This window comes from Ostrinia nubilalis, chromosome 3 (genome assembly GCF_963855985.1).
Source record: "Ostrinia nubilalis chromosome 3, ilOstNubi1.1, whole genome shotgun sequence".
Lineage (NCBI taxonomy): Eukaryota > Metazoa > Arthropoda > Insecta > Lepidoptera > Crambidae > Ostrinia > Ostrinia nubilalis.
This window is the reverse complement of record NC_087090.1, coordinates 13,582,964-13,599,091: the sequence shown is the minus strand read 5'-3', so window position 1 is coordinate 13,599,091 and position 16,128 is coordinate 13,582,964. Positions and strand designations below refer to the sequence as shown.

The following is a 16,128-nucleotide window of genomic DNA, read 5'->3' as shown; positions in this document are numbered from 1 at the left end:
AGATTCAAATCGACAACAAATCTAGAGTCCATTACTTTAGTTCTAATCGAAGTTAATTACATTTACTTTTGTACTCTTTCGATGAACACACACAGTAAACTTTATAGCTATGAAAATAAAGTTTAACCAATTTGTGAACTGCTTTTCTATTACCATCGCGTCAAGTTATTAATATTGATGGAGTCGCGTTGGCACATACGACATGAATTATTTAAAGCACGTCGATATTAAGGCGGCCACCACAGTAGGCATTCTTAGGTAATATTAAGTGATACATAATAAAACCATTCCTATTTACCTATTTTATATTTTACATGAAGTAGAGATTATCTTATGAGAAATCCCAAAAATAGGCATGCGTGTTAATTTAATTTAATGTTTTAACTGTTTATAATTACCGTTAATTATGTACTAATGTAAAATTAAGTGTGATTCAGATATAAGATATTAAAGCATATTGGTCATCTTGTTCGGAAAGAAAGTGCTCGTTTATTTGTCAATTAAAGCAAAATACAGTTGAGATGAAAGATCACATGATTCATCGTGCGCAATATTTTACAAACTTTTTAAAATCGTCTAAAATAACGGAATGGAGCTGTCATTGATCAATCAGTGTAGGAGTTACAATAGCACGATGCTTTGCTTTCCAATTTCGCTCCACATTCTTTCACGCGTGTTTGTTTACCATTCGAGAATACTCTGCATCTCGACAATATTTTCAAATGCCTCAAAAATGACGTGTATGGCAACATTTTGATCGACCTAAAAACGAACAGTTTTGGCCTACGTCAGAATCGAGTACGTCTTACTTCACGTGGGTTAGAGCGAATGTGATTAGGCAAGCGAGATCGTGTGGTTCAATATTGTAACTTAATCGATTGTTATTTTACCTACTTTATGTTCAAAGTTTAAATTGTGTAACAATTGATGCATTCAAATTACATATGTATTTGGTAAACTAGGTTTTGGCTCACTGTCTGTCGTAGCGCAACTTTGAGGAACTGTGTATTCCTGAGATAATAAAATCGGCAAGTTTTTTTTTAAATAAAACAAGTTACGCTGCTGATGTTACAGTAAAGTAATTTTACCGGATTTAATTTATATTCTATTGCAAAAAAAAAACGCGGTTGCCTGTGTACGGCACCATCCTATCAGAATGGTTCAATATCCCTCTCCTTTCACTCGTCGAGCCTAAATGTCAATATATCATACCAATCACGACATGACCAGGTCAGAGGTGAATTCAAATGGCATAGCGTTAACAATTTATCGTTTGTTACAAATTGTATTTCATTGAGGACTAACTAATTCAACAACTCATTAAACAGTTGTTATGTTTATTTATTAAAGTAGGCTTTAAAAATTTTAATATCAGAAAGGTGTTAACTGTTAATCCATAAAATTAAATGTTCTTTTTTCACAGGACTCTCTACAAAACTGTAAACTTATAGGTAGTCCTTTTACTTTTCTTCTACAGTGTGATAGGGAAAGGTATTTCAAAGGATTCTTAGGAGAGCTTTCACACACAGAATATTAAACAAATAAGAATATTTAACTGCAGCAGATGTTTACAATGTACGACAAACATGACAGTGTACACACATCTACATTCTTGGAAACTACATATCCAAATGCCTATATAAGCTGGGTTTATGCTAGCGAGTATCGCTGCCTTTTTGACAAATTTAACGTGCCGCGTGGTACCGACCGCGACCGCGGCGCAGTACGATACGGCGAATGGAAATATGTAAGAGGTCTTTTGTCTTACAGAGGTGTGAATAGCTCCTATGCAAATATTTTGAAGTTACATGGCGCGGCGGCTCGGAGAGCCCTACAAATTTGATTGTAGATAAGTCCGGGTCAATAACCCTGCGCGCACGACTGACTAACTGAGATTTACTTGAATCGACATGACGACGGGAATATTCAATTGAATTTTTCAGAAGTGATTTCATGGCTGTTATTGAGAGAAAACGTTTGTATTTTTGTGTAGTATCCCACGTTTGTTATCAAAAACTATCTTGTTCCACCGTGGTCACCGTAATTAATCGCTAGTAATCCTGCCTATGACTAATAATACCTATATTATTTATTAATAAACTGAATTGGATTCATGTGATTTTCCATGCCAAACATCGACAAAAACAGCATAGCTCATGTTTTTAGATAAAAACCTCAAACGAAATACCTATTTGTTATTGAAATGATACCCTTTTTGTTACAAATATCAGTATAACTTGAATACGAAGGTAACAGAAATATTATGTTTTAGCAATTTACTTTTGTACCTCTAGCGCCGTGACTATCGGGAGCCATACAAGGAAACCACGGCCCATATAGATAAGGTTTACCAGTGACACACCAGCAGCACCGCAATATTTGCCTGAACTAATATGTGACTGTAGGTCACAAGGATATTATTACCTTAACATATTGCGGTAAACATGACGCAAAATGATTTTATAATCAAAATGTTGCCTGGCTTACTGAGTAAAACGAAATCAAATAAAAGATAATTACCACTGTTGCTTCATTAATTTTTACTTACAGGACGTTACCCTACTATCCCAAAAGTTATTTGATCTTTTTTGTAACAAATATAGAATTAATTTGTGCGTTGATTACGAAAACATTTCCATGTGATGTGAAGCATTCATTTTAAAATATTATCCATATATTATTAACATTTTCTGACGAAACCGATGATTTAAAAACAAGTCATCTAGAAGTTAGATAAGAACTCGCATAATTTGCACTACTTTTGAGAATGAGGTTTTATTCAAACAAAAATTTATCGCATCAGAATTATTCAACCATTGAGTTCAAACAATTGCCAGTTATGTATGAAGACCTCATTTCCAAAATCGTAACGTAGTGGCGGCTTCGGGCCCACGGAGCGACATCGAGTGCCTCGCTCGATGCGCCACGCACGAGGCTTCTCAGCCTCAAATCGAGTTCGGAATAACAATCGAACCGTGGGAAATAGCCGCTAAACGTTATGAAACGCCTACCACCAATCCCACCGAGGATGTTTCACCTAAACCCAAATAACTCCACTAAGTGGTAGTCTCTGAAGAATAACAAACCGGCCCGTGTGAATTCATAACGGTTGTTGCGTCACACAACCACTGCAATGTAACGAATTTGATGCTTGCTGACATTTTCTATGTTACATGATCATCGCGTATCGAAATCATCATTATATTAATTTATAATGATAGTTCTTGAAACAAGGTTTAGGAAAAAACAATATTACCCAAAGACAAAAATTACGCGTCTTGCGCACGAGCTTCGTCTGACTCAGAGGAGAGCAATTATTATGCTACAAGAGTATATTGAACTTATAAGGATGCCTGACCTTACGTCTAGTGAACAAAAAGTTGAAAAAGTTAATATATTTTTTTGGAATTGCATTAATTAACATGTTTTCGGGAATATAAAAATTTAGCAAACATTTACATAATTTTAATAGGCATTTCATTTCATCTCATTTAGTCTCTTTCTTACCAAATATTAGTTTTAGATAAAACTAATCACCAAACCCACTAAACAAAATTAAACATTTAACAGGATAGCTACACTATGTAGTCATATGACTAACACTAGGTACATCTATGTAAAGAAATAATAAGAAGGTAGAAGCTGTGTACATTTTTAATTACCTATATGCCATATATCAATATAAATTTTTTGCTTACCTACCTTTTAAGCATTATTTCCCAAATGTAGTAAATCTTATGAAAATAACTACATACATTATTTTAGAGTTGATGATGTTTTTGATAAAAGTCTAAAATGAGATGTGTTGTTAATTTACTCCTTAATGAAATTAAATAAATAAACTGTTTCAAATGTAGAGATATTGTCTTTGTATTTATGTGGCTTGATTTATTCTATTTTTAACCGATATTCATAGATTTCTTGCGCAAGTTAGGTTCATTGTGTGTCATTAGTGATATTGACCTTTGAAAATCCATGAGAGCCACAAGACTCTTGTTGAACAATTTTCTTTGAATACTGGCCATTCATTTATTTGATTTGAATTGGAGTTAAAACAAACAGTTGGTAATTTTATCTAGGGGAAATAAAATTATTCTACAATGTCTTCATTAGTAGAAACAGTAATAATAGTTAAATTATACATACCATTTCCAAAATTATTTTCATAACGTCTGCTAATCAATCCCATTAAACACTATTAATCCTTGGATTTTACCAGTTATTTAAAATCACTGTACATTTAATATCTAGTTTTGGGTAGAAGTAGTGACAAAAATAGGGTCAAATTGTATCTGATCGTAGGCCCGGAACAAATAAAATGTAGTTGAGTATAAAATTTACTTGTTGCGTTACATAAAATAACTTATTATCAAAGCAAGTGCACTGCAGGTAGTTCGAACTGAAATGCTGGGGGATTAACATGTATCAGGTATCTAAGACCATAAATATGTGTGCACAGATAAAACTAAGACAATAATTACACCACTAAAATGTTCAGCTGATAACAAATTAGGTATTTTGACTTCTTACTCATGTTGTGAAATTCTAAGTACAATGAAAATGGAGATGGATGCTTGCATAGTGCACAATGAAGAAATTATATGTGGCAGTTTTAGTTTTAGAGGACATGATATCTAAATTCATTAATTTCCAACAGTTCTTTCTGTATGTGTTGACTACATACCACACAGCATGTGGGTCAATTTTATTTAGTTTTAAATAATACAGTGGGTAAAGTAATAAAGAAATAGCAGTTGAATACTAAGCACTCACCTCACTGAAGGCCATCACTCCGGCTGGAGCTCTTTCTCCTCCCGACCTTCTCAATTTGTTCTATCACGGTCGATCAAAACAAATAGTTCACGCTTTTGTTTTCCAACATTGAAAACAGTCCCGACATATAGCATCCCCACGACACAAATACATCTGAACTCTGTAACTTCACTCACTGCGCAGGAACAAAATTATAATTATGACTAAAACGAAAACACCTGACCGTATCACAAATCACTGAAAAAACCAACATTCCTCAGGTGGGTTAGAATCACGTACGAGTTCAGTTAATGACGCCGGTATTTTAAACACTTTGATGCAATCATCAAAAAAATTTAACGAATTTTAGACTTGAAAAATTATTCCGAAACAAGTTGAAAATTCACATCGAACGGAAGAATTATCACAGAGAGCCATCAACCGGAGATGAACTCGCCATCTTGCTTTCATGTCATAATCAGTAATGCCAATATTGAAAATAATATAAAAGCCGTCACCAACTTTCAGGTTGGACAACATTGAAAAGTAGTAGTGTGAAGTTAGTATATATTTTTTCTAAAAGCCTTCGAGTTGATAGTATAATAAGGAGACGGCATAGATAAAACACCACGAAAGAAACGTTTATCTCATTAATTAAATCAAAATAGCAAAAGTTTGGCTATCAAAACGATTTCTCTCGAAGGGAATAAGGACTTTTTTCCATTAATTGGTTATTATAATACTTCCTCCATCTTAACAATATCTTTCGAAAACCTTGTTTTTTCCTTCATATTCAGTGAAGGGATCGTTGGCTGGCAGTAATTGAGTTGTGAAATAGTTGTAAAGGGTCATCATAACAATATTTATTTCTTTCTTTCTAAATAGACAAATAGTAGTTTTTTTGTTATTTTTGTGCGCAACACCAAAACACGTTTTGGCTAATCTACCATTTTCCAAGCCGTGCACACAAATAACGGCGGGAAAAAGTAAACATTTTGCTGCAGTAATGGCGGTAATTTTCAAAGCAAGTTTGTATAACATAACCACAGAACATAACTATTAAAAAAGGAAACGATGGACTGTTGAAGTAAAATCTGAAAAAAAGGTACAGTTCTTCTAATTTGTCGCTGCTCAACAGGATAAATTAGAACTTTGTAAATTTAATATTTGTAAATTATTAATTAAAATAAAATATTAAATCCGATTTTTAATTTGGCTGGTTATTACGAGATGATTGATTACTTAATAATAGTTATTAATTTAACTTGTGATCTTTATAGAAAACTTTTTAGTTTTTTTTTATATTTTAGGTCTTTCCTTCAAGATGTCAACTGCGCACTCAAATTGAACATGTCAAAATAAATTTATAGTTTACATTTCATTGATATGGTCTTTATTTTTATATGAACGCTATTGCGTTTCGTTTAACCTAGTTTTCTGAGTGACGACCTGGTTACAGGAGGTAAGAGTAGTTTAGACTCATTAATTTCCGCGTGTACTACATCGCGTCTTGCGATGGAGGTACCTGGGCGTGACGTCATTCATACAGGTGCCAGGCGGAGATGCGCGCGGATGGGCCGATGATAGCCTCGGACCCCAAATGTAGGTTACATTAAAGTAGGTTATTGCACTGGAGGTTACCACGGCCAGTCCAGCGCCAACCCCCAATTCGTGCACACGTCCCGACTTCGATGAGAACTGGGTAGCATTCGTCATGTTCGTAACGGTCGCTGATTTGTTCTGTTGCAGTTGTAGGATTCTGGAGAGCAACCGAGGCTCATGGCTGTAACGATGGACCTGGAGGAGAGCGCGTCAGACTCGAAACTGCACAAGGATAGCACGGCCAAGAAGGAGTTACGGCCCTCGAGCGCTGTCTCGTTCTCCAAATCAGATCATGGGCCAGGTTCGTCTCCTTTAATCCCAGATTTCTTCCAATTTCAACAAGTTTTTGCAATGAATTTATCTATAAGCATGAACCAAGTTTCCTTCTTCATTTCGCTATTAAACTTAATGTGCAACGTTATACCAGTTTATTCATTCACTTTAGATCCAAGTGGATAATTATAGTAATCTGCTTTTCTGTGACAAAAATTAAAATATAAATTTTCAAATACATTTTTAATGGGCAAGGAAAATTCATATCTACATGCTTAGTTCATCCTAGGCAGTTTAACGAGCCCATAAATTATCTGTAATAATTACTTGTTTCGACGTTATTAGAACCGGCATGTTCTAATGAGCAACTGAAGCAGTTCAAATCCTGGGTAAGCAACGAGAGATGGAATGAACTGAAGAAGTTGGCTGAAAACGCGATGAGGGAGCGAAAAGTATTCATGATAAAGGGCGGAGGATTCCCGGCGGTGCGGAGAGCTCTCCTGGAGAGGGGCTGGATAGAGAAATATGAATCGCACAAGGTATGGTTAGGTTATCCCTTTTAATATGTGCCCCTATTCTAAGGTACATTAGAACATTCCTCCGAGGCTACCCAAAAAACAAGGGAAATAGCATAAGTTCCGACTTACGAAGACATTTTAATAAATGCGATAACCCCATCGCAATCATGACTACCGATCTAAACATATTGTCTTGTCTAACAGTTTTATAGAGCTCTAAAGTACAAAACCATGCACATGGAAATTTTTGTATGATACATTCGTGTCTGGATCTTCTAGGTATTCTGCTCGCCATTTATTATATTAGGGATTAAATATGTTATCTTAACAGGATTATTTTTAGTATTATTCCACACGGGTGGAGTAACGGGAAATTGTTAATCTGGGTACTGGTACTAATTAGCACAACCTATACTTAATTAGCGACAAAAATAGACATCGTAATAGGTAAAAAATAAAAGTAGGTAACAACCTACTTAAGTAAGTGTCAACGTTATAGATTGGTTAGTGAAATATAATTTGTTTAGATTATTCTGTGAGCTAATCTAATAAGACTGAATAAATAAAGTCCTCCCCAACAATACCTTCATAATTGTGAATTAACGAGACACTATTCGTCTCCATTCGTACGCAAATATTAACGTCAAGTTTATTGAGGTCATAATCCGATAGATATAATCCGGTTTGCTGCCATTACAAAGGTCTAATGAAAGTTATTGATACCTAGATAACAATCAGACCTAACGAACATAAGCAAGTTACTGCCGTGGAAAATAAATTCCACTAACTGATTTTCAAGTTGGTTAAATAAATTCTTGTTAGACTCACAGCTTTAGTAGGTATACACTGTCGTAATGGCTGGAAGTTGGTTTTCGAGTATATTCACCCCCTACATACTGCATATGCATATGAGTTTGCAAATAGAGGGGATCTTTATTGATCATTCATATGCCAATGGGGTATGACAAAAATCGGTACCGATCACTGTTGCTAACTTTACGATATGTTTTGATTTGGGCCGCCTTCCTTTACCTTTCGGAATCAGGATTGCAGGTCTGCTAGTGCCAACGACGAAATATATCAAGTGAGAGGATGAATTATTATTCTTTCATTCTACACCCATTGATTACACAGTCGATTCGATGGGCACTTGCACTTGGCACCTGAGTACAGGCGATGTTTTTAATGATATCGTTCAGACCACACGCATTTAAATACCTAATTGATTTCAAAGTTACTGCTAACATAATTCTAAATAAATTGTTTTGCGTTTAGGCACGGCATCCACCGGCAAATATGGATCCTAAAAAAGCAACAGGTAAAGAACTTAACAGAGTTGAGAGGATGATTCTATACAAATTCATGGAACAACATTCAGTGGATTTCCTGTGGACAACGAAAAGGGACAAATACGATTGGTTGCTTAGTAACAAAGAAGTTATTATTAGCAGGTATTAAAGTTAACGATGACACTGATCGATGGCTGCTATTCTGGTCGTGCGTGTTTGGTGATTGTTTTGTTAATTTTGCAGATTCTGCAGGTCGATATTTACAACCAAGGAAGGTTTGACGACGTCTTTGACCCAAATGCACTGGTATACCGAGCCCGGGGTTGCGTTAACAAGGTTCCCACGCTGCTACAACATTCACAACTCGGATAGCCTTGAGGAGTTTATCGACGATTTTAGAATAACAGCATGCATCAGTATCCTAAAATGGCTATCTAATGCGGTGCAAACTGGCGGGGAGCAAACTCTGGTCGTGACTCACGGAAAGGTTCCGTTCAGTTCAATAGACTTTGCCATAACTAGACTTAACGAGTACATATCGTTCTTCACACATAAAGACATAGATGATACGGAAGACCAGGCTCAACATATTTGGGAACACGAATGGGATCAATTTCTAACGCATCATTATCTCCTGGTTCACGAAAAAGCCAAGTTCATGGAGGACAAAAATACTAACTTAAGGTAATTAGGTAGTAAATATCTTACGTAAATATTTGGAGTCATCGTATTAGTTAGATCATTGTTTTGGATTGTTTGTAAGATTGTTCGAAGATCGTTAGGTAATACTATTCAACACCAGTGTGAGAAATGAGTAATCGTATTAAGGTCGAATCTTGAAGCGGTAAAGAGATGAGTAATTTGCGTAACTTCATTATCTTCCTGGCAGAATTGTATATTCGATAGCTAATTAACTTCCAAGAATATTTTATTAGTAATTTGATTTCAATTTTTTAATTCAAGACAACTTGAAAGAAAAGCTGCCAAGACTCTAGCGACGATGACGAAATTCTGGCCCCAAATTGACATCGACGGCGTCCTGAACATCTGGATAGTGAAGCCGGGCAACAAGTGCCGCGGCCGGGGCATCCAGCTCATGAACAACATCAAGGATATCATCGGCCTCATCAACATACCCGCTCAGAAGACTAGATACGTTGTGCAGAAATACATTGGTGATGTCACGCATGCTTGCATGTTGCCTGTTTACTTAGAATTTTTTTGATCTAAAATGTTTTTTCCCCAGTCAGAACCAAAGTCACATGAAGCCCACAATCAATTTATTGATTTGAAACCCAAATTCTCCAAACCACGTGAAATCACAACACTTGTATTACATCTTTGAACTCAGCACGCGAGTTGCAAGTTATGACGTCATTGATATTTAGATTTCCATAACCTGGTTGTTTTGTTACAGAAAACCCCCTTGTTATTTATGATACCAAATTCGATATAAGACAGTGGTTTCTGATCACGAATTGTCAACCGCTCACCATCTGGATATACAAGTAATCTGCTCTGTTTTAATACCATTGCATTGGTTTGAAGAAACACTAATGAAATTAAGTTTCTTTAAGCTTTTCGCGTATTTTTGTTCCAGGGACAGTTACCTAAGATTTAGTTCTCAGATATTCAGCTTGTCAAATTACCACGAGTCTGTGCATCTCACTAATAATGCAGTGCAGACGAAATACAAAAACAACGGTGACCGTGATAAAGCGCTACCTGATGAAAACATGTGGGACTGTCACACCTTCAAGGCTTACCTTAGGTAATGACTAATATAGTAATGTAAACATCCATGTAGTGGTAATAATGAGGTATTAAAAAGTAATTTTATTTTTGAAGACAGATAGGAAAGTATGAGATGTGGGATTCGAAGATATATCCCGGGATCAAACAGAGCCTAATAGGCGCGATGCTGGCATGCCAGGAGACGATGGACAAAAGGCAAAACAGTTTCGAGCTATACGGAGCGGACTTTATGCTAACAGAGGACTTCACGCCGTGGCTTATCGAGATCAATTCTAGTCCTGACTTGGCTCCCACAACTTCAGTAACAGCTCGGCTATGCCCTCAATGCCTTGAAGACGTCGTCAAAGGTAAGAAAACCTAGTTCCTCTTTGTAGATTATTTTCTTATACAATGTACAATCTACTTACTTACATACATAATGTTACCTATATTTCCAGTCGTTTTGGATCGACGTCACAACCCGGAAGCCGACACAGGAACATTTGAACTGGCCTACAGGCAGGTCATCCCCAAAGCGCCGGCCTACCTAGGTTTATCGCTATGTGTCAACGGGAAGAAACTCTACAAGAAGTCAAAGGAACGAAGACACGAGCCGAAGACCGTAACGCCATTGGAGCCTCGGGCGCCGTCTGGTGACACGAACCCTGACCAAGACCAGCCGGTGCCAGCGGAGTACAGCGGACCCATCATCACCGATTTCCTCACGTGGTTAAACCCTTACGACGCCTTGCCAACCAACAAAGACGGAATTTTGATCGGACCAAAGGACTCCCTCACGGTACGCCAGGCCCTTACTGTCGTCAAATCTGGCATCGCGCTAAGTAATACTTCGGCGAAAAAACGTAAAACCTCCCTTTCTTCTAGGACACATCGAGGAAGGCGAGAAAGAAATTTGTCAGAATTTAAACGCCGAGTCGTGCCTCACTCGTGTTGTCAGCCCGATGAGGGCAAATCCGCAAATAACGCCGGGAAATTTCGAACTGAATCTGCGAGCAAAGCGGGAAAGAAGATTAACAGGTCGGTTGGTAACAAACGGTGCTACATAGATCCGGCTGAATGGGAGCGAGAAACGGCTAGTATTCTTCGGCCTACCATTTCGGTACAAAACAAAATCACCAGTAGATCAGAAACAACCCAATCAACACAAGTTAACCCCTTGCGTCACTCTAAATCCGGAATTATAGGCGCTCAAAAAACACATTTGGTATCACAAACTGGAGAAGTCGATGCAGATTCAATAAAAAAATTGAGTGCTATCGGGAGGAATATCTGTAAGTTGAGGGATGAAAGTAGAAACAAACAAAAGACAATAAATTTCTCTAAAAGCTGTGCATCTATTTATGCTCCTTATCGTGTTGTTGTTACGCCTCTCAACGATGAATCTCAGGGCTTTAGTACAAAGAGAAAGAGTACCTAACGCTTTAAAAATTTATAATTGTATTTTGATTCTGTGCTGAACCTTTGTTTATAAAACAAATTGAGTGAGATGGTATGAATTTTTGAAATTGTTAAACTTCTGAGATTATTTTTATTGTGCTGTTGATATCTTCAAATTCTATACTAAAATTATTATGATGCGTGTTAAAATTATGTAATAAAATGTAAGTAGCTTATTTATATTACTTTCCTCATTTACTTCCTTGTGTTCCAGGTGCTCCCAAATCCCGAATCCTACTGTTCCTGTGTCAAGTTCCCCACATAATCAAAATCCTTTTTGCCGACTCATAGATAAAGTTTTTTTAAGCTTCACAAAATTACTGTCAATTTTCTGAGTGACATAAAATTTTGACATTAATGTCACAAAGGAAAGTCAAAATTTTTCAAGTGCAGTTGTAAAATGTAATTTAAAACACAAAAAAAGGAAATAAAACATGAAAAAGTGATGAAAAATGTTTCCATTACGCGAGGAGGTAATACATTAAATATAATTACAGAACATAAAAGTGGAACATACTTTTTAATACGCCAATAAATTCAAAAGGCCCTTAGTCCTAACTCCTAATTGAAATACATAATCATAAAATATAATATGTTGCTGTTCGTAGAGGACATACAGGTTCATGCTAGAAAAAGAATGAATCGACATCACAATGCCACTCAGAAAGAAGAAATGTATCAGAAAGAAAAAGGTAAATTAAGGCTCTATTACGATTTAATCAGGTGTCTCAAAATAGTAACGACTGCTTTTTTCTATCGCAGAAAAGCGTAGCTTCTAGTTCGTTTCCAAAGAAACTCTCGAAGCATTTGAGACAAGATGGTGTTTTTGGAGGATCTGGACCCACAATCGAGAGACATCCTTCAGTCCTGTCCAAAGTAATAAGCATTTTAATTTATTCTTTCAAACTATATAAACTTAAAGCAATCCTTGATACAGTTCATAATGATTACAGAAATCCCCTTATAAGCATTATGATAAAGGCGGCGTCCAACGGATTATGTCACCATTTAACCGGTTTGCGCATAACAGTCCTCGAATAGCTGATAGAAAAAGATATAACACCATGGGTCTTCAAAGCACTTACCGATCCACGGGGCTCTCGCCCAAAGAGAAAGCTTACGTAATTTGCAGCTGCCAAACAAGGTCATCGCGATACGTAAAACTTAAAAACTTGGCTTCAACTGCTATTAAAGAGAATAAGATATTTTCCATCTATGGTAGCTGCGGTGCCGTTCGCAAAGCCTTACTTGAACGCGGGTGGGTAGAAAAAATACCACCTAATCGGATGAACTTATCCAAAATACGTAATGGTACATTCACTAATAAATCAGAAATACATGGAGAACTAGAAAGATTACTTTTATCCAATTTAGTTGAGAAATACAACCCGAACTTCATTTGGCGCGTTAAAGATGAACAACGCGAACCACCGATGATAGACATGAACTCTGCTAAAGAATGCAATACTATAGTGAATAAACTTAAAACTGATGCCCAGTGGACTACAAAACAAGGGTTATGTTCATCGATGAAGAGAAATTACTGGTTTTATATTGAGGATGTAGCTGAAGTCAATGGTCCACGAACATACAATAGTTATGATGTTGGGGAAATAGAAGGATTTGTGAAGGATTACAAAATAACAGCTTGCACTAGCTTATTGAAATGGATTCTTTCTATGGTTGCTAATGAGAGGCCAGTATTTATAAAATCAGGCAAGATGTCAATCAATGTATTAGTTTTCGCACTAAATAGATGCAAAGAATACTTGTTCCGAAAACAACATAAAGACATCGATAGATCTCTGAGCACTGCAAGCTCCGGACAATGGAGTGCGTTCCTAAAAAAATATTACAGAATAATTGCAAAACAAGATGTATTTCAAGAGGATAAAGATAACAAACTGCCACTTTACTTGGGATATGCTAAGTGTTTACTAAAAGAAATACATAGGTACCGCCCTCAACTAAGTTGCGAGGGCTGCCACAATATTTGGATCATAAAGCCTGCTCATTGTTCTAGAGGTAGAGGCATTAGAATGGCTTCTAAATTAGGAGTCATTACGAACTTATTACATAAAGCTAACGCTAAGTATGTCATCCAGAAATACATTGGTAAGCATAATTTTGTTTCTATTATCGTTATATCGTCATATGAGGAAATACTTCGAATAAATGGTTCATAATTTGGGCCTGTGCTGAATATTATGAGATAATATCATAATAGTAACTCTAGGCAGTGCCGTAACTAGGGCGGTGCCAGCGGTGCCCAGGCACAGGGCGCCGACCCTGGAGGGGCGCAGAAATGACCAGACCAAGCATTTTTCAAGGGCGCAGTTTTGAAAGCTCGCACCGGGCGCATAAAAGGCTAGTTACGGCACTGACTCTAGGCAGCTTTGTTTCTAACCGTCACATTTATTTATGTTTAGGTGAACATCGCGTGCTTAGGACCTGTTGCGAAACAAACTTTTCTTTCTTTCATAACGTTTTATAAAATGCAGACTTAGGTTTTTGAAACAAAAAGTCACCAGCTCGACATTTTATCTTTTCAGAAGAACCACTGCTCATTCACGACACCAAGTTTGATATCAGACAGTATTATCTGGTCACGAGCACTTTTCCTTTGGTAATATGGATGTATACAGACTGCTATTTGAAATTCAGCTCTCAAAAGTACAACTTGAAAAACTATCACGAATCAATTCATTTGACTAATAATGCAGTTCAGAGGAAATACAAGAATTGTATGGGACGGCATTCGGAGCTACCACAAAACAATATGTGGGATTTAGGGATGTACAAAGATTATTTAAAGAAAATTGGAAAGAGCGCAGTATGGGATAATATTATTTATCCTGGAATGAAAAAGTCGATTGTTGGCATTATGCTCAGTTGTCAAGATTCTTTAACTGTTAGCAAAAATAGGTTCGAGCTCTACGGTTGCGACTTTATTCTGGACAAAGAATATAAGCCTTGGTTGATTGAAATCAACTCTTGTCCGGATCTGAACCACACTACCCAAGTAACGGCCAAGATATGCCCCGCTGTTGTTTCAGACATAATAAAAGGTGAGTTTTATCTTCCTCAGCTAACAGCAGTTCACCAGTTTTCATTCTGATTAGGAAAATACTTAAAAAGCTTTTGCAAGCAAGCGTCTTCTTATTCAAATCTTTTTGTACGTTCTAATTATTATTTATAGGTAAGTAGTACTTAACTTAGATATTGGACATTAATCAACCTGATTCCCCTTTGGCACAGTTGCGGTCTGCGGTCAGGTCAAAGTGGACCGCACTGGACATGCGAATTTTATGATGTTTCTGTAATAACATTTTTGATTACAGTGGTTGTCGACTACGCTGGCAATACGAGTTTACCAACAGGAAAATTCGAGTGCATTTATCGACAGCCGATATCTATACCACGCTATGGCGGTGCGGCCGACTTATTTGTCCGTGGGTACACTTTGCCCTTGGACTATTTCTATAGAGGCAATATAGAGATCAAAGAATCTTATGACGATCCTGATATTGGCAAGGAACGCGACATTAAAGCGATGCTCAACAAATTGAAACATATCTACGACACTGATATAATGGTTCAGCCAGATGACGATGATGAACCAGAGGTTGATAGTGTGTCGAGCAAACATGAAGACCCATTGCCTTGTGACCATAATACTGAGTCGGAGAACGAACTATCTGTGGCAGCTACGGTGATCACTGAGCAGTTGGATGAGATAGTAGACCGTATTACCACTTCCGAAAACAGTTTTGATTCAAAGTCCGAAGAGAAACTGGATGTTCCATCGACACATTCTTCCAAAAAACACAAACATATCGTCAAGCGATTGCAAAGTGTTACCGACATTAAGGCTTTGTTAAAGAATTCCTGCAGTCGTTTCGCTTCTATGGAAGCACTGAGCATCAAGAAGACATTTAGTTTTAGTGAGTTGGATGATGGCCCTCAAGGCAAAGGAAGTTTTGTAGAATTTAATCCCATCAAAAGAATGTTTGAGAACTTAAGTCCTAATATTGGTATTTCTAACGATGAAAACAACACGCAAGATGAAATTATAAAGGCCACCTCCAAAATTATATCTTTTATTAACCAAAAAGAAAAAGAATATTTTCAGGAATTTCTCAAGTGATATTTTAAGAACTAATAAATCTAAACATAAAATTTGGAATTTGTTTTATTAAAAGTTACACAGCGAAAATAGAGGGTAGAGAGCTTTTATTCCCATCCACTCCCATCAAGCTTGCCACCGAGAGGGTAGAGAGAGGCACGCGGTAGAGGATTTGTTTCTACTATGGTAGAGGAGGTGAAATACGTTCTCGCAACTAAATCCGCTTATTTGAAAGAAAACACACGCACAGAGCTCGCTTGGAGCTCGCGTTCTGCGTGCAACTGCAGTAAAAATAAGTTTGGCCATATGACTTCTCCCTTGACTGACATTGCTATGATTTCTACCATCACTACATTTTTGGTAGTTTCTGGTAGAA

At 37.0% G+C, this 16,128-nt stretch overlaps 1 protein-coding gene across 2 annotated transcripts; it reads left to right on the top strand.

Annotated features, from left to right (window-relative positions):
• The first annotated feature begins 6,063 nt into the window (after positions 1 to 6,063).
• LOC135088003 (tubulin glycylase 3A-like) lies at positions 6,064 to 15,808 on the top strand. 2 transcript variants are annotated; one of them, XM_063982883.1, is made up of 12 exons: positions 6,064 to 6,214; positions 6,502 to 6,655; positions 6,973 to 7,166; positions 8,421 to 8,596; positions 8,678 to 9,118; positions 9,398 to 9,609; positions 9,852 to 9,942; positions 10,035 to 10,205; positions 10,283 to 10,536; positions 10,627 to 10,967; positions 11,054 to 11,206; positions 11,841 to 12,673. In XM_063982883.1, exons 2-11 carry the CDS (start codon positions 6,532 to 6,534, stop codon positions 11,093 to 11,095), a joined length of 2,046 nt encoding a protein of 681 aa, XP_063838953.1. In that variant the 5' UTR covers positions 6,064 to 6,214; positions 6,502 to 6,531; the 3' UTR covers positions 11,096 to 11,206; positions 11,841 to 12,673. The 2 variants fall into 2 exon arrangements, with proteins under 2 accessions (XP_063838953.1, XP_063838952.1); XM_063982882.1 differs by lacking the exons at positions 6,064 to 6,214; positions 6,502 to 6,655; positions 6,973 to 7,166; ... (5 more) ...; positions 10,283 to 10,536; positions 10,627 to 10,967 and adding exons at positions 14,179 to 14,694; positions 14,968 to 15,808 and having other exon boundaries at positions 11,092 to 11,206; positions 11,841 to 12,099; positions 12,235 to 12,318; positions 12,389 to 12,502; positions 12,580 to 13,741.
• Positions 15,809 to 16,128: the final 320 nt, after the last annotated feature.